We start from the raw sequence: 15,845 nt of genomic DNA, 5'->3' as shown, positions 1-15,845 counted from the left end.
GGCGTAAGGACGGACACAGGCTGGACAAATAGATTTCTTTTCAGTTTTTTCCCACCAACAGGCAGCACTGCGTATATTCAATGAACCTGAGAAGTTTAATAACTGCGCTGTGTCCCTGCTTATGTGTCACAGAACGTGAGGGTAGCAGAGTTATTAACTGTGGCAGAGCAGGTATTTTTTTTCCCAATTAAGGAAAGCAAATGGCGAAGCCAGCAGTAAAGCGTAGCTGGCTGCGTATGATTTAGCAATGTTTTTCACGCAGCTCACACGTCTCCACAGGCGTAAGGACGGACACAGGCTGGACAAATAGATTTCTTTTCAGTTTTTTCCCACCAACAGGCAGCACTGCGTATATTCAATGAACCTGCGAAGTTTAATAACTGCGCTGTGTCCCTGCTTATGTGTCACAGAACGTGAGGGTAGCAGAGTTATTAACTGTGGCAGAGCAGGTATTTTTTTTCCCAATTAAGGAAAGCAAATGGCGAAGCCAGCAGTAAAGCGTAGCTGGCTGCGTATGATTTAGCAATGTTTTTCACGCAGCTCACACGTCTCCACAGGCGTAAGGACGGACACAGGCTGGACAAATAGATTTCTTTTCAGTTTTTTCCCACCAACAGGCAGCACTGCGTATATTCAATGAACCTGCGAAGTTTAATAACTGCGCTGTGTCCCTGCTTATGTGTCACAGAACGTGAGGGTAGCAGAGTTATTATAACTCTTGGAGAGCAGGTATTTTTTTTCCCAATTAAGGAAAGCAAATGGCGAACCCAGCAGTAAACCGTAGCTGGCTGCGTATGATTTAGCAATGTTGTTCACGCAGCTCACACGTCTCCACAGGCGTAAGGACGGACACAGGCTGGACAAATAGATTTCTTTTCAGTTTTTTCCCACCAACAGGCAGCACTGCGTATATTCAATGAACCTGCGAAGTTTAATAACTGCGCTGTGTCCCTGCTTATGTGTCACAGAACGTGAGGGTAGCAGAGTTATTAACTGTGGCAGAGCAGGTATTTTTTTTCCCAATTAAGGAAAGCAAATGGCGAAGCCAGCAGTAAAGCGTAGCTGGCTGCGTATGATTTAGCAATGTTTTTCACGCAGCTCACACGTCTCCACAGGCGTAAGGACGGACACAGGCTGGACAAATAGATTTCTTTTCAGTTTTTTCCCACCAACAGGCAGCACTGCGTATATTCAATGAACCTGCGAAGTTTAATAACTGCGCTGTGTCCCTGCTTATGTGTCACAGAACGTGAGGGTAGCAGAGTTATTAACTGTGGCAGAGCAGGTATTTTTTTTCCCAATTAAGGAAAGCAAATGGCGAAGCCAGCAGTAAAGCGTAGCTGGCTGCGTATGATTTAGCAATGTTTTTCACGCAGCTCACACGTCTCCACAGGCGTAAGGACGGACACAGGCTGGACAAATAGATTTCTTTTCAGTTTTTTCCCACCAACAGGCAGCACTGCGTATATTCAATGAACCTGCGAAGTTTAATAACTGCGCTGTGTCCCTGCTTATGTGTCACAGAACGTGAGGGTAGCAGAGTTATTATAACTCTTGGAGAGCAGGTATTTTTTTTCCCAATTAAGGAAAGCAAATGGCGAACCCAGCAGTAAACCGTAGCTGGCTGCGTATGATTTAGCAATGTTGTTCACGCAGCTCACACGTCTCCACAGGCGTAAGGACGGACACAGGCTGGACAAATAGATTTCTTTTCAGTTTTTTCCCACCAACAGGCAGCACTGCGTATATTCAATGAACCTGAGAAGTTTAATAACTGCGCTGTGTCCCTGCTTATGTGTCACAGAACGTGAGGGTAGCAGAGTTATTAACTGTGGCAGAGCAGGTATTTTTTTTCCCAATTAAGGAAAGCAAATGGCGAAGCCAGCAGTAAAGCGTAGCTGGGTGCGTATGATTTAGCAATGTTTTTCACGCAGCTCACACGTGTCCACAGGCGTTAGGACGGACAGAGGCTGGACAAATAGATTTGTTTTCAGGTTTTTCCCACCAACAGGCAGCACTGCGTATATTCTATGAATAATAACTGTGTTGTGGCCCTGCCTATACAATTCTTTCCCTGCAGTATCAATGGAGGGTGGAATGCTCTGCAGAGGCGATTTTGAGAAGCCCAAAAAAAATGCAGCACAGCCAACAGCAGCCTGGACAGTACTGCACACGGATAAATATGGCCCTAGAAAGGACCGTTGAGGTTCTTGAAGGCTACACTCACTCCTAACACTCTCCCTGCCTATGCAGCACTTCTGTCCCTAATGCCAGGTGCAACGGTCTGCAGAGGCGACTTTGAGAAAAAAAAAAATCCCACTGCTAACAGCAGCCAACACACAGCTATCAGTGGCCCTAATAAGGACCTTTGGGGGGTCTTGAAGCCTACACTAACTACCAATTCTTTCCCTACAGCAGCTCCGGTATAAACAGCACTGTCCCTCATCTAACTCACACCGCATCTGAGGCGAGCCGCGGGAGGGGCCGACTTTTATATTAGGCGAACACCTGATCTCGCCAGCCACTCACAGCAGGGGGGTGGTATAGGGCTTAAACGTTGCAGGGGGAAGTTGTAATGCCTTCCCTGTCTTTCAATTGGCCAGAAAAGCGCGCTAACGTCTCAGGGAAGGAAGTGAAAGTAACCAGAACACCGCATGGTGTTCGTCACGAATAACGAACATCCCGAACACCCTAATATTCGCACGAATATCAAGCTCGGACGAACGCGTTCGCTCATCTCTAGTGATCACCCACTTACACACCTGGAACGCTGTTTCTTTTTTATAACTTGACTTCCTCGTTCATCTATGAACGACGACCTTTTGCCTCTAGGCATTCAGTGATGATCATCTTGTGTAAAAAAAATAGGAGCAATCAATGCTGGGACGGCTGTCGGGCAAAAATGAATGTTCACCAGGAGATTGTTTGTTCAGCCATTAACCCACTTCTATTAAATGTGTAAGGCCAACTTAAAGGGGTTGTCCCGCGGCAGCAAGTGGTGTTATACACTTCTGTATGGCCATATTAATGCACTTTGTAATATACATCGTGCATTAAATATGTGCCATAAAGAAGTTATTCACTTACCTGCTCCGTTGCTAGCGTCCCCGTCGCCATGGTTCCGTCTAATTTCGGTGTCTTCTTGCTTTTTTAGACGCGCTTGCGCAGATGGGTCTTCTCCCTTCGGCTCGGCTCTGCAGCATTGGCGTTTTGGCTCCGCCCCCTTGTACGCATCATCGCGTTGCTCCGCCCCGTCACGTGCCGATCCCAGCCAATCAGGAGGCTGGACCCGGCACACGTCATGGGGCGGAGCTACGCGATGATGCGTACAAGGGGGCGGAGCCAAAACGCCAATGCTGCAGAGCCGAGCCGAAGGGAGAAGACCCATCTGCGCAAGCGCGTCTAAAAAAGCAAGAAGACACCGAAATTAGACGGAACCATGGCGACGGGGACGCTAGCAACGGAGCAGGTAAGTGAATAACTTCTGTATGGCTCATATTTAATGCACGATGTATATTACAAAGTGCATTAATATGGCCATACAGAAGTGTATAACCCCACTTGATTTCGCGAGACAACCCCTTTAAGCCTACTCATTTGCTGAAAAACAATCAAGCAAAATTAGATTGTGTGGAACTTTTTTATACTTTACCATTTTTTTTCATTATTATTTTTAATCCATATTATTTTTTTAGCAATTTTTACATTTTCCTTGTAGAACATAAGAACAGATATCGTCATTGACGTTGGATCCAGTATCAATCAAGCTGTGAATATTGAACAGGTAGGTAAAATTGCTTTAACTCGAGTAGATTAGTGATAGACCATAAGAAACCTTTTCATCACAGAAGCTGTATGGTGCCTTAAAATTTTTTTTTAACCCTTTCGCCCCTGCAATATTGTGGGATCTTTGTTTTGTTCTAATGGAACTTTTATGGAAGAATTTATACCAATTACAGTTTGTTTATTTTTTGATTGTATAGATTTTTTACATGGTAAAAGGGGTTTGTCGAGCTTTTAATATATATATTTTTTAAATTGTATTACATGTTTTTTTTATTAGTCTTACGAGTAAGGACTCACACCCACTGGCGTTTTCTTCTCTCTTGCGCTGCGAGAGCAAGTGAAAATACTCGCCTTGCAGCGCAAGAAAAACGCTGTGATATCACCAATGTTTTCAATGGGGCCAGCGGCAGCAGCACTAGCCCCTTTCAAGACATAGGGAGAAGACCGCAGACTTCTGCCACATCTGTCACAGCTGTGGCAGAAGTCCAGCATGCTATCGCATTGCTTTTAACATTGCAACCCCCGCAGCATGATTTTTGGGGAAGGGCTTGAAATACAAGCCCTTTCCTGAAAATCACCCCTAGCTGGTTAAAAAAAAAATGTACTCCCCTCTCCGCCGCTCAGACGCGTCCTCCGGCTGTCTCCCCGACACTGCTGTCCAGCACTTTCAGCTGGCGGGGATTTAAAAATCCCCGCCTCCTGAAAGGGCTGTGCTGATTGGCTGAGCGCTCAGCCAATTACAGCCAGCGCTTAGCTATTCATGAAAACATAGGAAATGAATGAATGCCGCTGGCCCCATTGAAAACACTGGCGATATCACAGCATTTTTCTTGCACTGCGAGGCGAGTGTTTTCACTTGCTCTCGCAGCACAAAAGAGAATAAAACGCCAGCGGGTGTGAGCCCTAAAGTTGAATATGTGATAACTCACACAATACACTGCAATACTGTATTGCAGTTTCAGTGCCATGCTGTCAGTGCTATCCTATTATACTTTGCCTCTGGAAGGGTGAAAAAGAACTACTAAGACCTGGGGACCTTTACTAGGCCCTCAGCTACCACAAAGAGCCCTAGGTACCCCATTATTGCATCACAGGTGGTAGGGAGGGTGCAGGAGTGATCGAAGGAGCTTTCCTCTAATAGCTTAGATGCCATGGTCACTCTTGACCATGGCATCTTAGTAGTTAAATGACCATTATTTGAGTTATCTCTGGCTAAGTGAGCGATGTCTGTGTGGAAAGGAATCATGTTGTCCTTAATTGGTAATTCTGCTCACAGAAAGCATCAAAATAAAGGTGCTGTATATCACTAGCCAAGATAAATAAATTAAAAAACTCTACTTCAGTGCTATGTTGACATCATTTGGTAAGCAATGAGACACGTATACAGTAAGTACATTTCAGTATTTTTTTAAGGTAGGAAAACCCTTTTAATACCAAAGTAAATAACAAAATGGATGATGTAGATGACCGCTTCACCGCACAAACTCTTTATTTTGCAGTTATTGGCTGTCTGCCTCTTATATGTATCCTGCACATTATATTGGTATTATTAAGAGGTTTCGGTTCCATATCCGATGATTATCTTGCTTTCTGTTACAAATGCATGAGGATTAGTGAGTCTTTGAGATACAGCGTCAGCCAATAGCTGCAGAACATTGAGGAAGATCAAAGAAGGGCGTGAAGTTTTGGAAACCTATCTACAGCCCAATAATATGCAGCAGTTTGTTATTTCCTGTGTTCTTAAGGACCCAAGCACCTTGGTATACAGACAGGGCCGTATTTACAGCTCAAGCTGTCCAAGCTGAAGACTACAGTATATTGCTTTTCTTGTTTTACTTCTGTAATATTTATTTTACATGTAAATATAGTGTTATTAGATGCTCACCTAAGAGTGCCGCACATGGCCCATATGATGGTGATGTTTATGGGAGACACCCTGTTGGCGTCATTTATAGGGGCACTCTTCTGGCGTTGTTTATGAGGAGCACTCTACTGGCATTGTTTATGAGGGACACTCTCTTGGCACTGTTTATGAGGGACACTCTCTTGGCACTGTTTATGAGGGACACTCTCTTGGCACTGTTTTTGAGGGACACTACTGGCACTGTTTATGGGGGACACTCTCCTGGCATTGTTTGAGGGACACTCTCCTGGCATTTTTTATGAGGTACACTCTCCTGGCACTGTTTATGAGGGACACTCTCTTGGCACTGTTTATGAGGGACACTCTCTGGCACTGTTCATGAGGGATACTTTCCTAACACTGTTTATGAGGGACACTCTCCTGGCACTGTTTATGAGGGACACTACTGGCACTGTTTATGAGGGACACTCTCCTGGCACTGTTTATGAGGGACACTCTCCTGGCATTGTTTATGAAGGACACTCTCCTGGCATTGTTTATGAAGGACACTCTCCTGGCACTGTTTATGAGGGACACTTTCCTGGCACTGTTTATGAGGGACACTACTGGCACTGTTTATGAGGGACACTACTGGCATTGTTATGAGGGACACTACTGGCACTGTTTGAGGGACACTACTGGCACTGTTTATGAGGGACACTCTCCTGGCATTGTTTATGAGGGACACTCTCTTAGCATTGTTTATGAATGACACTCTCCTGGCACTGTTTATGAGGGACACTTTCCTGGCACTGTTTATGAGGGACACTCTCCTGGCACTGTTTATGAGGGACACTTTCCTGGCACTGTTTATGAGGGACACTCTCCTGGCACTGTTTATGAGGGACACTCTCCTGGCATTGTTTATGAGGGACACTCTCCTGGCATTGTTTATGAGGGACACTCTTCTGGCACTGTTTATGAGGGACACTACTGGCACTGTTTATGAGGGACACTCTTGGCATTGTTTATGAGGGACACTCTTGGCATTGTTTATGAGGGACACTCTTGGCATTGTTTATGAGGGACACTCTCCTGGCACTGTTTTTGAGGGACACTCTCCTGGCATTGTTTATGAGGGACACTCTCCTGGCACTGTTTTTGAGGGACACTAGTGGCACTGTTTTTGAGAGACACTTTCCTGGCACTGTTTATGAGGGACACTCTCCTAGCACTGTTCATGAGGGACACTAGTGGCACTGTTCATGACGAACACTCTCCTGGCACTGTTTATAAGGGACACTCTCTTGGCACTGTTTATGAGGGACACTCTCTGGCACTGTTCATGAGGGATACTTTCCTAACACTGTTTATGAGGGACACTCTCCTGGCACTGTTTATGAGGGACACTACTGGCACTGTTTATGAGGGACACTCTCCTGGCACTGTTTATGAGGGACACTCTCCTGGCACTGTTTATGAGGGACACTCTCCTGGCATTGTTTATGAAGGACACTCTTCTGGCATTGTTTATGAAGGACACTCTCCTGGCACTGTTTATGAGGGACACTTTCCTGGCACTGTTTATGAGGGACACTACTGGCACTGTTTATGAGGGACACTACTGGCATTGTTATGAGGGACACTCTCCTGGCACTGTTTGAGGGACACTACTGGCACTGTTTATGAGGGACACTCTCCTGGCATTGTTTATGAGGGACACTCTCTTAGCATTGTTTATGAAGGACACTCTCCTGGCACTGTTTATGAGGGACACTTTCCTGGCACTGTTTATGAGGGACACTACTAGCACTGTTTATGAGGGACACTACTGGCATTGTTATGAGGGACACTCTCCTGGCACTGTTTGAGGGACACTACTGGCACTGTTTATGAGGGACACTCTCCTGGCCTTGTTTATGAGGGACACTCTCTTAGCATTGTTTATGAAGGACACTCTCCTGGCACTGTTTATGAGGGACACTTTCCTGGCACTGTTTATGAGGGACACTCTCCTGGCACTGTTTATGAGGGACACTCTCCTGGCATTGTTTATGAGGGACACTCTCCTGGCATTGTTTATGAGGGACACTCTTCTGGCACTGTTTATGAGGGACACTCTTGGCATTGTTTATGAGGGACACTCTTGGCATTGTTTATGAGGGACACTCTTGGCATTGTTTATGAGGGACACTCTTGGCATTGTTTATGAGGGACACTCTCCTGGCATTGTTTATGAGGGACACTCTTCTGGCACTGTTTATGAGGGACACTACTGGCACTGTTTATGAGGTACACTCTTGGCATTGTTTATGAGGGACACTCTTGGCATTGTTTATGAGGGACACTCTTGGCATTGTTTAGGAGGGACACTCTCCTGGCACTGTTTTTGGGGGACACTCTCCTGGCATTGTTTATGAGGGACACTCTCCTGGCACTGTTTTTGAGGGACACTAGTGGCACTGTTTTTGAGAGACACTCTCCTGGCACTGTTTATGAGGGACACTCTCCTAGCACTGTTCATGAGGGACACTAGTGGCACTGTTCATGACGAACACTCTCCTGGCACTGTTTATGAGGGACACTTTCCTGGCACTGTTTATGAGGGACACTCTCCTGGCACTATTTATGAGGGACACTCTCCTGGCACTATTTATGAGGGACACTCTCCTGGCATTGTTTATGAGGGACACTCTTCTGGCACTGTTTATGAGGGACACTACTGGCACTGTTTATGAGGGACACTCTTGGCATTGTTTATGAGGGACACTCTTGGCATTGTTTATGAGGGACACTCTCCTGGCACTGTTTTTGAGGGACACTCTCCTGGCACTGTTTATGAGGGACACTCTCCTAGCACTGTTCATGAGGGACACTAGTGGCACTGTTCATGACAAACACTCTCCTGGCACTGTTTATGAGGGACACTCTCCTGGCACTGTTCATGAGGGACACTAGTGGCACTGTTCATGAGGAACACTCTCCTGGCACTGTTTATGAGGGACACTCTCCTGGCAATGTTTATGAGGGACACTCTCCTGGTATTGTTTATGAGGGACACTCTCCTGGCATTGTTTATGAGGGACACTCTTCTGGCACTGTTTATGAGGGACACTCTCCTGGCATTGTTTATGAGGGACACTCTCCTGGCATCGTTTATGAGGGACACTCTCTTGGCACTGTTTATGAGGGACTCTCTCCTGGCACTGTTTATGAGGGACACTACTGGCACTGTTTATGAGGGTCACTACTGGCACTGTTTATGAGGGACACTACTGGCACTGTTTATGAGGGACACTCTCCTGGCATTGTTTGAGGGACACTCTCCTGGCATTGTTTATGAGGGACACTCTCCTGGCAATGTTTATGAGGGACATTCTCCTGGCAATGTTTATGAGGGACACTCCTGGCATTGTTTATGAGGGACACTCTCCTGGCATTGTTTATGAGGGACACTCTCCTGGCATTGTTTGAGGGACTCTCTCCTGGCATTGTTTATGAGGGACACTCTCCTGGCATTGTTTGTGAGGGACACTCTCCTGGCAATGTTTATGTGGGACAATACTGGCACTGTTTATGAGGGACACTACTGGCACTGTTTATGGGGGACATTCTCCTGGCATTGTTTGAGGGACACTCTCCTGGCATTTTTTATGAGGGACATTCTCCTGGCATGTTTATGAGGGACACTCTCCTGGCATTGTTTATGAGGGAGACTCTCCTGGCATTGTTTATGAGGGACACTACTGGCACTGTTTATGAGGGACACTCTCCTGGCATTGTTTGAGGGACACTCTCCTGGCATTGTTTGAGGGACACTCTCCTGGCCTTGTTTATGAGGGACACTCTCCTGGCCTTGTTTATGAGGGACACTACTGGCACTGTTTATGAGGGACACTCTCCTGGCATTGTTTATGAGGGACACTCTCCTGGCACTGTTTGAGGGACACTACTGGCACTGTTTATGAGGGACACTCTCCTGGCCTTGTTTATGAGGGACACTCTCTTAGCATTGTTTATGAAGGACACTCTCCTGGCACTGTTTATGAGGGACACTTTCCTGGCACTGTTTATGAGGGACACTCTCCTGGCACTGTTTATGAGGGACACTCTCCTGGCATTGTTTATGAGGGACACTCTCCTGGCATTGTTTATGAGGGACACTCTTCTGGCACTGTTTATGAGGGACACTCTTGGCATTGTTTATGAGGGACACTCTTGGCATTGTTTATGAGGGACACTCTTGGCATTGTTTATGAGGGACACTCTTGGCATTGTTTATGAGGGACACTCTCCTGGCATTGTTTATGAGGGACACTCTTCTGGCACTGTTTATGAGGGACACTACTGGCACTGTTTATGAGGTACACTCTTGGCATTGTTTATGAGGGACACTCTTGGCATTGTTTATGAGGGACACTCTTGGCATTGTTTAGGAGGGACACTCTCCTGGCACTGTTTTTGGGGGACACTCTCCTGGCATTGTTTATGAGGGACACTCTCCTGGCACTGTTTTTGAGGGACACTAGTGGCACTGTTTTTGAGAGACACTCTCCTGGCACTGTTTATGAGGGACACTCTCCTAGCACTGTTCATGAGGGACACTAGTGGCACTGTTCATGACGAACACTCTCCTGGCACTGTTTATGAGGGACACTTTCCTGGCACTGTTTATGAGGGACACTCTCCTGGCACTATTTATGAGGGACACTCTCCTGGCACTATTTATGAGGGACACTCTCCTGGCATTGTTTATGAGGGACACTCTTCTGGCACTGTTTATGAGGGACACTACTGGCACTGTTTATGAGGGACACTCTTGGCATTGTTTATGAGGGACACTCTTGGCATTGTTTATGAGGGACACTCTCCTGGCACTGTTTTTGAGGGACACTCTCCTGGCACTGTTTATGAGGGACACTCTCCTAGCACTGTTCATGAGGGACACTAGTGGCACTGTTCATGACAAACACTCTCCTGGCACTGTTTATGAGGGACACTCTCCTGGCACTGTTCATGAGGGACACTAGTGGCACTGTTCATGAGGAACACTCTCCTGGCACTGTTTATGAGGGACACTCTCCTGGCAATGTTTATGAGGGACACTCTCCTGGCATTGTTTATGAGGGACACTCTCCTGGCATTGTTTATGAGGGACACTCTTCTGGCACTGTTTATGAGGGACACTCTCCTGGCATTGTTTATGAGGGACACTCTCCTGGCATCGTTTATGAGGGACACTCTCTTGGCACTGTTTATGGGGGACTCTCTCCTGGCACTGTTTATGAGGGACACTACTGGCACTGTTTATGAGGGTCACTACTGGCACTGTTTATGAGGGACACTACTGGCACTGTTTATGAGGGACACTCTCCTGGCATTGTTTGAGGGACACTCTCCTGGCATTGTTTATGAGGGACACTCTCCTGGCAATGTTTATGAGGGACATTCTCCTGGCAATGTTTATGAGGGACACTCCTGGCATTGTTTATGAGGGACACTCTCCTGGCATTGTTTATGAGGGACACTCTCCTGGCATTGTTTGAGGGACTCTCTCCTGGCATTGTTTATGAGGGACACTCTCCTGGCATTGTTTGTGAGGGACACTCTCCTGGCAATGTTTATGTGGGACAATACTGGCACTGTTTATGAGGGACACTACTGGCACTGTTTATGGGGGACATTCTCCTGGCATTGTTTGAGGGACACTCTCCTGGCATTTTTTATGAGGGACATTCTCCTGGCATGTTTATGAGGGACACTCTCCTGGCATTGTTTATGAGGGAGACTCTCCTGGCATTGTTTATGAGGGACACTACTGGCACTGTTTATGAGGGACACTCTCCTGGCATTGTTTGAGGGACACTCTCCTGGCATTGTTTGAGGGACACTTTCCTGGCCTTGTTTATGAGGGACACTCTCCTGGCCTTGTTTATGAGGGACACTACTGGCACTGTTTATGAGGGACACTCTCCTGGCATTGTTTATGAGGGACACTCTCCTGGCATTGTTTATGAGGGACACTCTTCTGGCACTATTTATGAGGGACACTCTTGGCATTGTTTATGAGGGACACTCTTGGCATTGTTTATGAGGGACACTCTTGGCATTGTTTATGAGGGACACTCTTCTGGCACTGTTTATGAGGGACACTACTGGCACTGTTTATGAGGGACACTCTGGGCATTGTTTATGAGGGACACTCTTGGCATTGTTTATGAGGGACACTCTTGGCATTGTTTATGAGGGACACTCTCCTGGCACTGTTTTTGAAGGACACTCTCCTGGCATTGTTTATGAGGGACACTCTCCTGGCACTGTTTTTGAGGGACACTAGTGGCACTGTTTTTGAGAGACACTCTCCTGGCACTGTTTATGAGGGACACTCTCCTAGCACTGTTCATGAGGGACACTAGTGGCACTGTTCATGACGAACACTCTCCTGGCACTGTTTATGAGGGACACTCTCCTGGCACTGTTCATGAGGGACACTAGTGGCACTGTTCATGAGGAACACTCTCCTGGCACTGTTTATGAGGGACACTACTGGCATTGTTATGAGGGACACTACTGGCACTATTTGAGGGACACTACTGGCACTGTTTATGAGGGACACTCTCCTGGCATTGTTTATGAGGGACACTCTCTTAGCATTGTTTATGAAGGACACTCTACTGGCACTGTTTATGAGGGACACTTTCCTGGCACTGTTTATGAGGGACACTCTCCTGGCACTATTTATGAGGGACACTTTCCTGGCACTGTTTATGAGGGACACTCTCCTGGCACTATTTATGAGGGACACTCTCCTGGCACTATTTATGAGGGACACTCTCCTGGCATTGTTTATGAGGGACACTCTTCTGGCACTGTTTATGAGGGACACTACTGGCACTGTTTATGAGGGACACTCTTGGCATTGTTTATGAGGGACACTCTTGGCATTGTTTATGAGGGACACTCTCCTGGCACTGTTTTTGAGGGACACTCTCCTGGCACTGTTTATGAGGGACACTCTCCTAGCACTGTTCATGAGGGACACTAGTGGCACTGTTCATGACAAACACTCTCCTGGCACTGTTTATGAGGGACACTCTCCTGGCACTGTTCATGAGGGACACTAGTCGCACTGTTCATGAGGAACACTCTCCTGGCACTGTTTATGAGGGACACTCTCCTGGCAATGTTTATGAGGGACACTCTCCTGGCATTGTTTATGAGGGACACTCTCCTGGCATTGTTTATGAGGGACACTCTTCTGGCACTGTTTATGAGGGACACTCTCCTGGCATTGTTTATGAGGAACACTCTCCTGGCATCGTTTATGAGGGACACTCTCTTGGCACTGTTTATGAGGGACTCTCTCCTGGCACTGTTTATGAGGGACACTACTGGCACTGTTTATGAGGGTCACTACTGGCACTGTTTATGAGGGACACTACTGGCACTGTTTATGAGGGACACTCTCCTGGCATTGTTTGAGGGACACTCTCCTGGCATTGTTTATGAGGGACACTCTCCTGGCAATGTTTATGAGGGACATTCTCCTGGCAATGTTTATGAGGGACACTCCTGGCATTGTTTATGAGGGACACTCTCCTGGCATTGTTTATGAGGGACACTCTCCTGGCATTGTTTGAGGGACTCTCTCCTGGCATTGTTTGTGAGGGACACTCTCCTGGCAATGTTTATGTGGGACAATACTGGCACTGTTTATGAGGGACACTACTGGCACTGTTTATGGGGGACATTCTCCTGGCATTGTTTGAGGGACACTCTCCTGGCATTTTTTTTGAGGGACACTCTCCTGGCATGTTTATGAGGGACACTCTCCTGGCATTGTTTATGAGGGAGACTCTCCTGGCATTGTTTATGAGGGACACTACTGGCACTGTTTATGAGGGACACTCTCCTGGCATTGTTTGAGGGACACTCTCCTGGCATTGTTTGAGGGACACTCTCCTGGCCTTGTTTATGAGGGACACTCTCCTGGCCTTGTTTATGAGGGACACTACTGGCACTGTTTATGAGGGACACTACTGGCACTGTTTATGAGGGACACTCTCCTGGCATTGTTTATGAGGGACACTCTCCTGGCATTGTTTATGAGGGACACTCTTCTGGCACTGTTTATGAGGGACACTCTTGGCATTGTTTATGAGGGACACTCTTGGCATTGTTTATGAGGGACACTCTTGGCATTGTTTATGAGGGACACTCTTGGCATTGTTTATGAGGGACACTCTTCTGGCACTGTTTATGAGGGACACTCTTCTGGCACTGTTTATGAGGGACACTACTGGCACTGTTTATGAGGGACACTCTTGGCATTGTTTATGAGGGACACTCTTGGCATTGTTTATGAGGGACACTCTCCTGGCACTTTTTTTGAAGGACACTCTCCTGGCATTGTTTATGAGGGACACTCTCCTGGCACTGTTTTTGAGGGACACTAGTGGCACTGTTTTTGAGAGACACTCTCCTGGCACTGTTTATGAGGGACACTCTCCTAGCACTGTTCATGAGGGACACTAGTGGCACTGTTCATGACGAACACTCTCCTGGCACTGTTTATGAGGGACACTCTCCTGGCACTGTTCATGAGGGACACTAGTGGCACTGTTCATGAGGAACACTCTCCTGGCACTGTTTATGAGGGACACTACTGGCATTGTTATGAGGGACACTACTGGCACTATTTGAGGGACACTACTGGCACTGTTTATGAGGGACACTCTCCTGGCATTGTTTATGAGGGACACTCTCTTAGCATTGTTTATGAAGGACACTCTCCTGGCACTGTTTATGAGGGACACTCTCCTAGCACTGTTCATGAGGGACACTAGTGGCACTGTTCATGACGAACACTCTCCTGGCACTGTTTATGAGGGACACTTTCCTGGCACTGTTTATGAGGGACACTCTCCTGGCACTATTTATGAGGGACACTCTCCTGGCACTATTTATGAGGGACACTCTCCTGGCATTGTTTATGAGGGACACTCTTCTGGCACTGTTTATGAGGGACACTACTGGCACTGTTTATGAGGGACACTCTTGGCATTGTTTATGAGGGACACTCTTGGCATTGTTTATGAGGGACACTCTCCTGGCACTGTTTTTGAGGGACACTCTCCTGGCACTGTTTATGAGGGACACTCTCCTAGCACTGTTCATGAGGGACACTAGTGGCACTGTTCATGACAAACACTCTCCTGGCACTGTTTATGAGGGACACTCTCCTGGCACTGTTCATGAGGGACACTAGTGGCACTGTTCATGAGGAACACTCTCCTGGCACTGTTTATGAGGGACACTCTCCTGGCAATGTTTATGAGGGACACTCTCCTGGCATTGTTTATGAGGGACACTCTCCTGGCATTGTTTATGAGGGACACTCTTCTGGCACTGTTTATGAGGGACACTCTCCTGGCATTGTTTATGAGGGACACTCTCCTGGCATCGTTTATGAGGGACACTCTCTTGGCACTGTTTATGAGGGACTCTCTCCTGGCACTGTTTATGAGGGACACTACTGGCACTGTTTATGAGGGTCACTACTGGCACTGTTTATGAGGGACACTACTGGCACTGTTTATGAGGGACACTCTCCTGGCATTATTTGAGGGACACTCTCCTGGCATTGTTTATGAGGGACACTCTCCTGGCAATGTTTATGAGGGACATTCTCCTGGCAATGTTTATGAGGGACACTCCTGGCATTGTTTATGAGGGACACTCTCCTGGCATTGTTTATGAGGGACACTCTCCTGGCATTGTTTGAGGGACTCTCTCCTGGCATTGTTTATGAGGGACACTCTCCTGGCATTGTTTGTGAGGGACACTCTCCTGGCAATGTTTATGTGGGACAATACTGGCACTGTTTATGAGGGACACTACTGGCACTGTTTATGGGGGACATTCTCCTGGCATTGTTTGAGGGACACTCTCCTGGCATTTTTTATGAGGGACATTCTCCTGGCATGTTTATGAGGGACACTCTCCTGGCATTGTTTATGAGGGAGACTCTCCTGGCATTGTTTATGAGGGACACTACTGGCACTGTTTATGAGGGACACTCTCCTGGCATTGTTTGAGGGACACTCTCCTGGCATTGTTTGAGGGACACTCTCCTGGCCTTGTTTATGAGGGACACTCTCCTGGCCTTGTTTATGAGGGACACTACTGGCACTGTTTATGAGGGACACTCTCCTGG

The 15,845-nt window shown here is 47.1% G+C and overlaps 1 protein-coding gene across 1 annotated transcript in view; it reads left to right on the top strand.

Moving 5' to 3' along the window:
• LOC136576287 (aldehyde oxidase-like) overlaps positions 1–15,845 on the top strand; it is a 155,128-nt gene that overhangs the window by 110,233 nt on the left and 29,050 nt on the right. Inside the window, exon 25 of the mRNA XM_066575463.1 lies at positions 3,719–3,784. Coding sequence (XP_066431560.1) covers positions 3,719–3,784 — 66 coding nt within the window. The remainder of the gene's footprint in view (positions 1–3,718; positions 3,785–15,845) is intronic.

Source organism: Eleutherodactylus coqui, chromosome 8 (genome assembly GCF_035609145.1).
Source record: "Eleutherodactylus coqui strain aEleCoq1 chromosome 8, aEleCoq1.hap1, whole genome shotgun sequence".
Lineage (NCBI taxonomy): Eukaryota > Metazoa > Chordata > Amphibia > Anura > Eleutherodactylidae > Eleutherodactylus > Eleutherodactylus coqui.
This window is presented reverse-complemented; position numbering and strand designations above follow the sequence as displayed.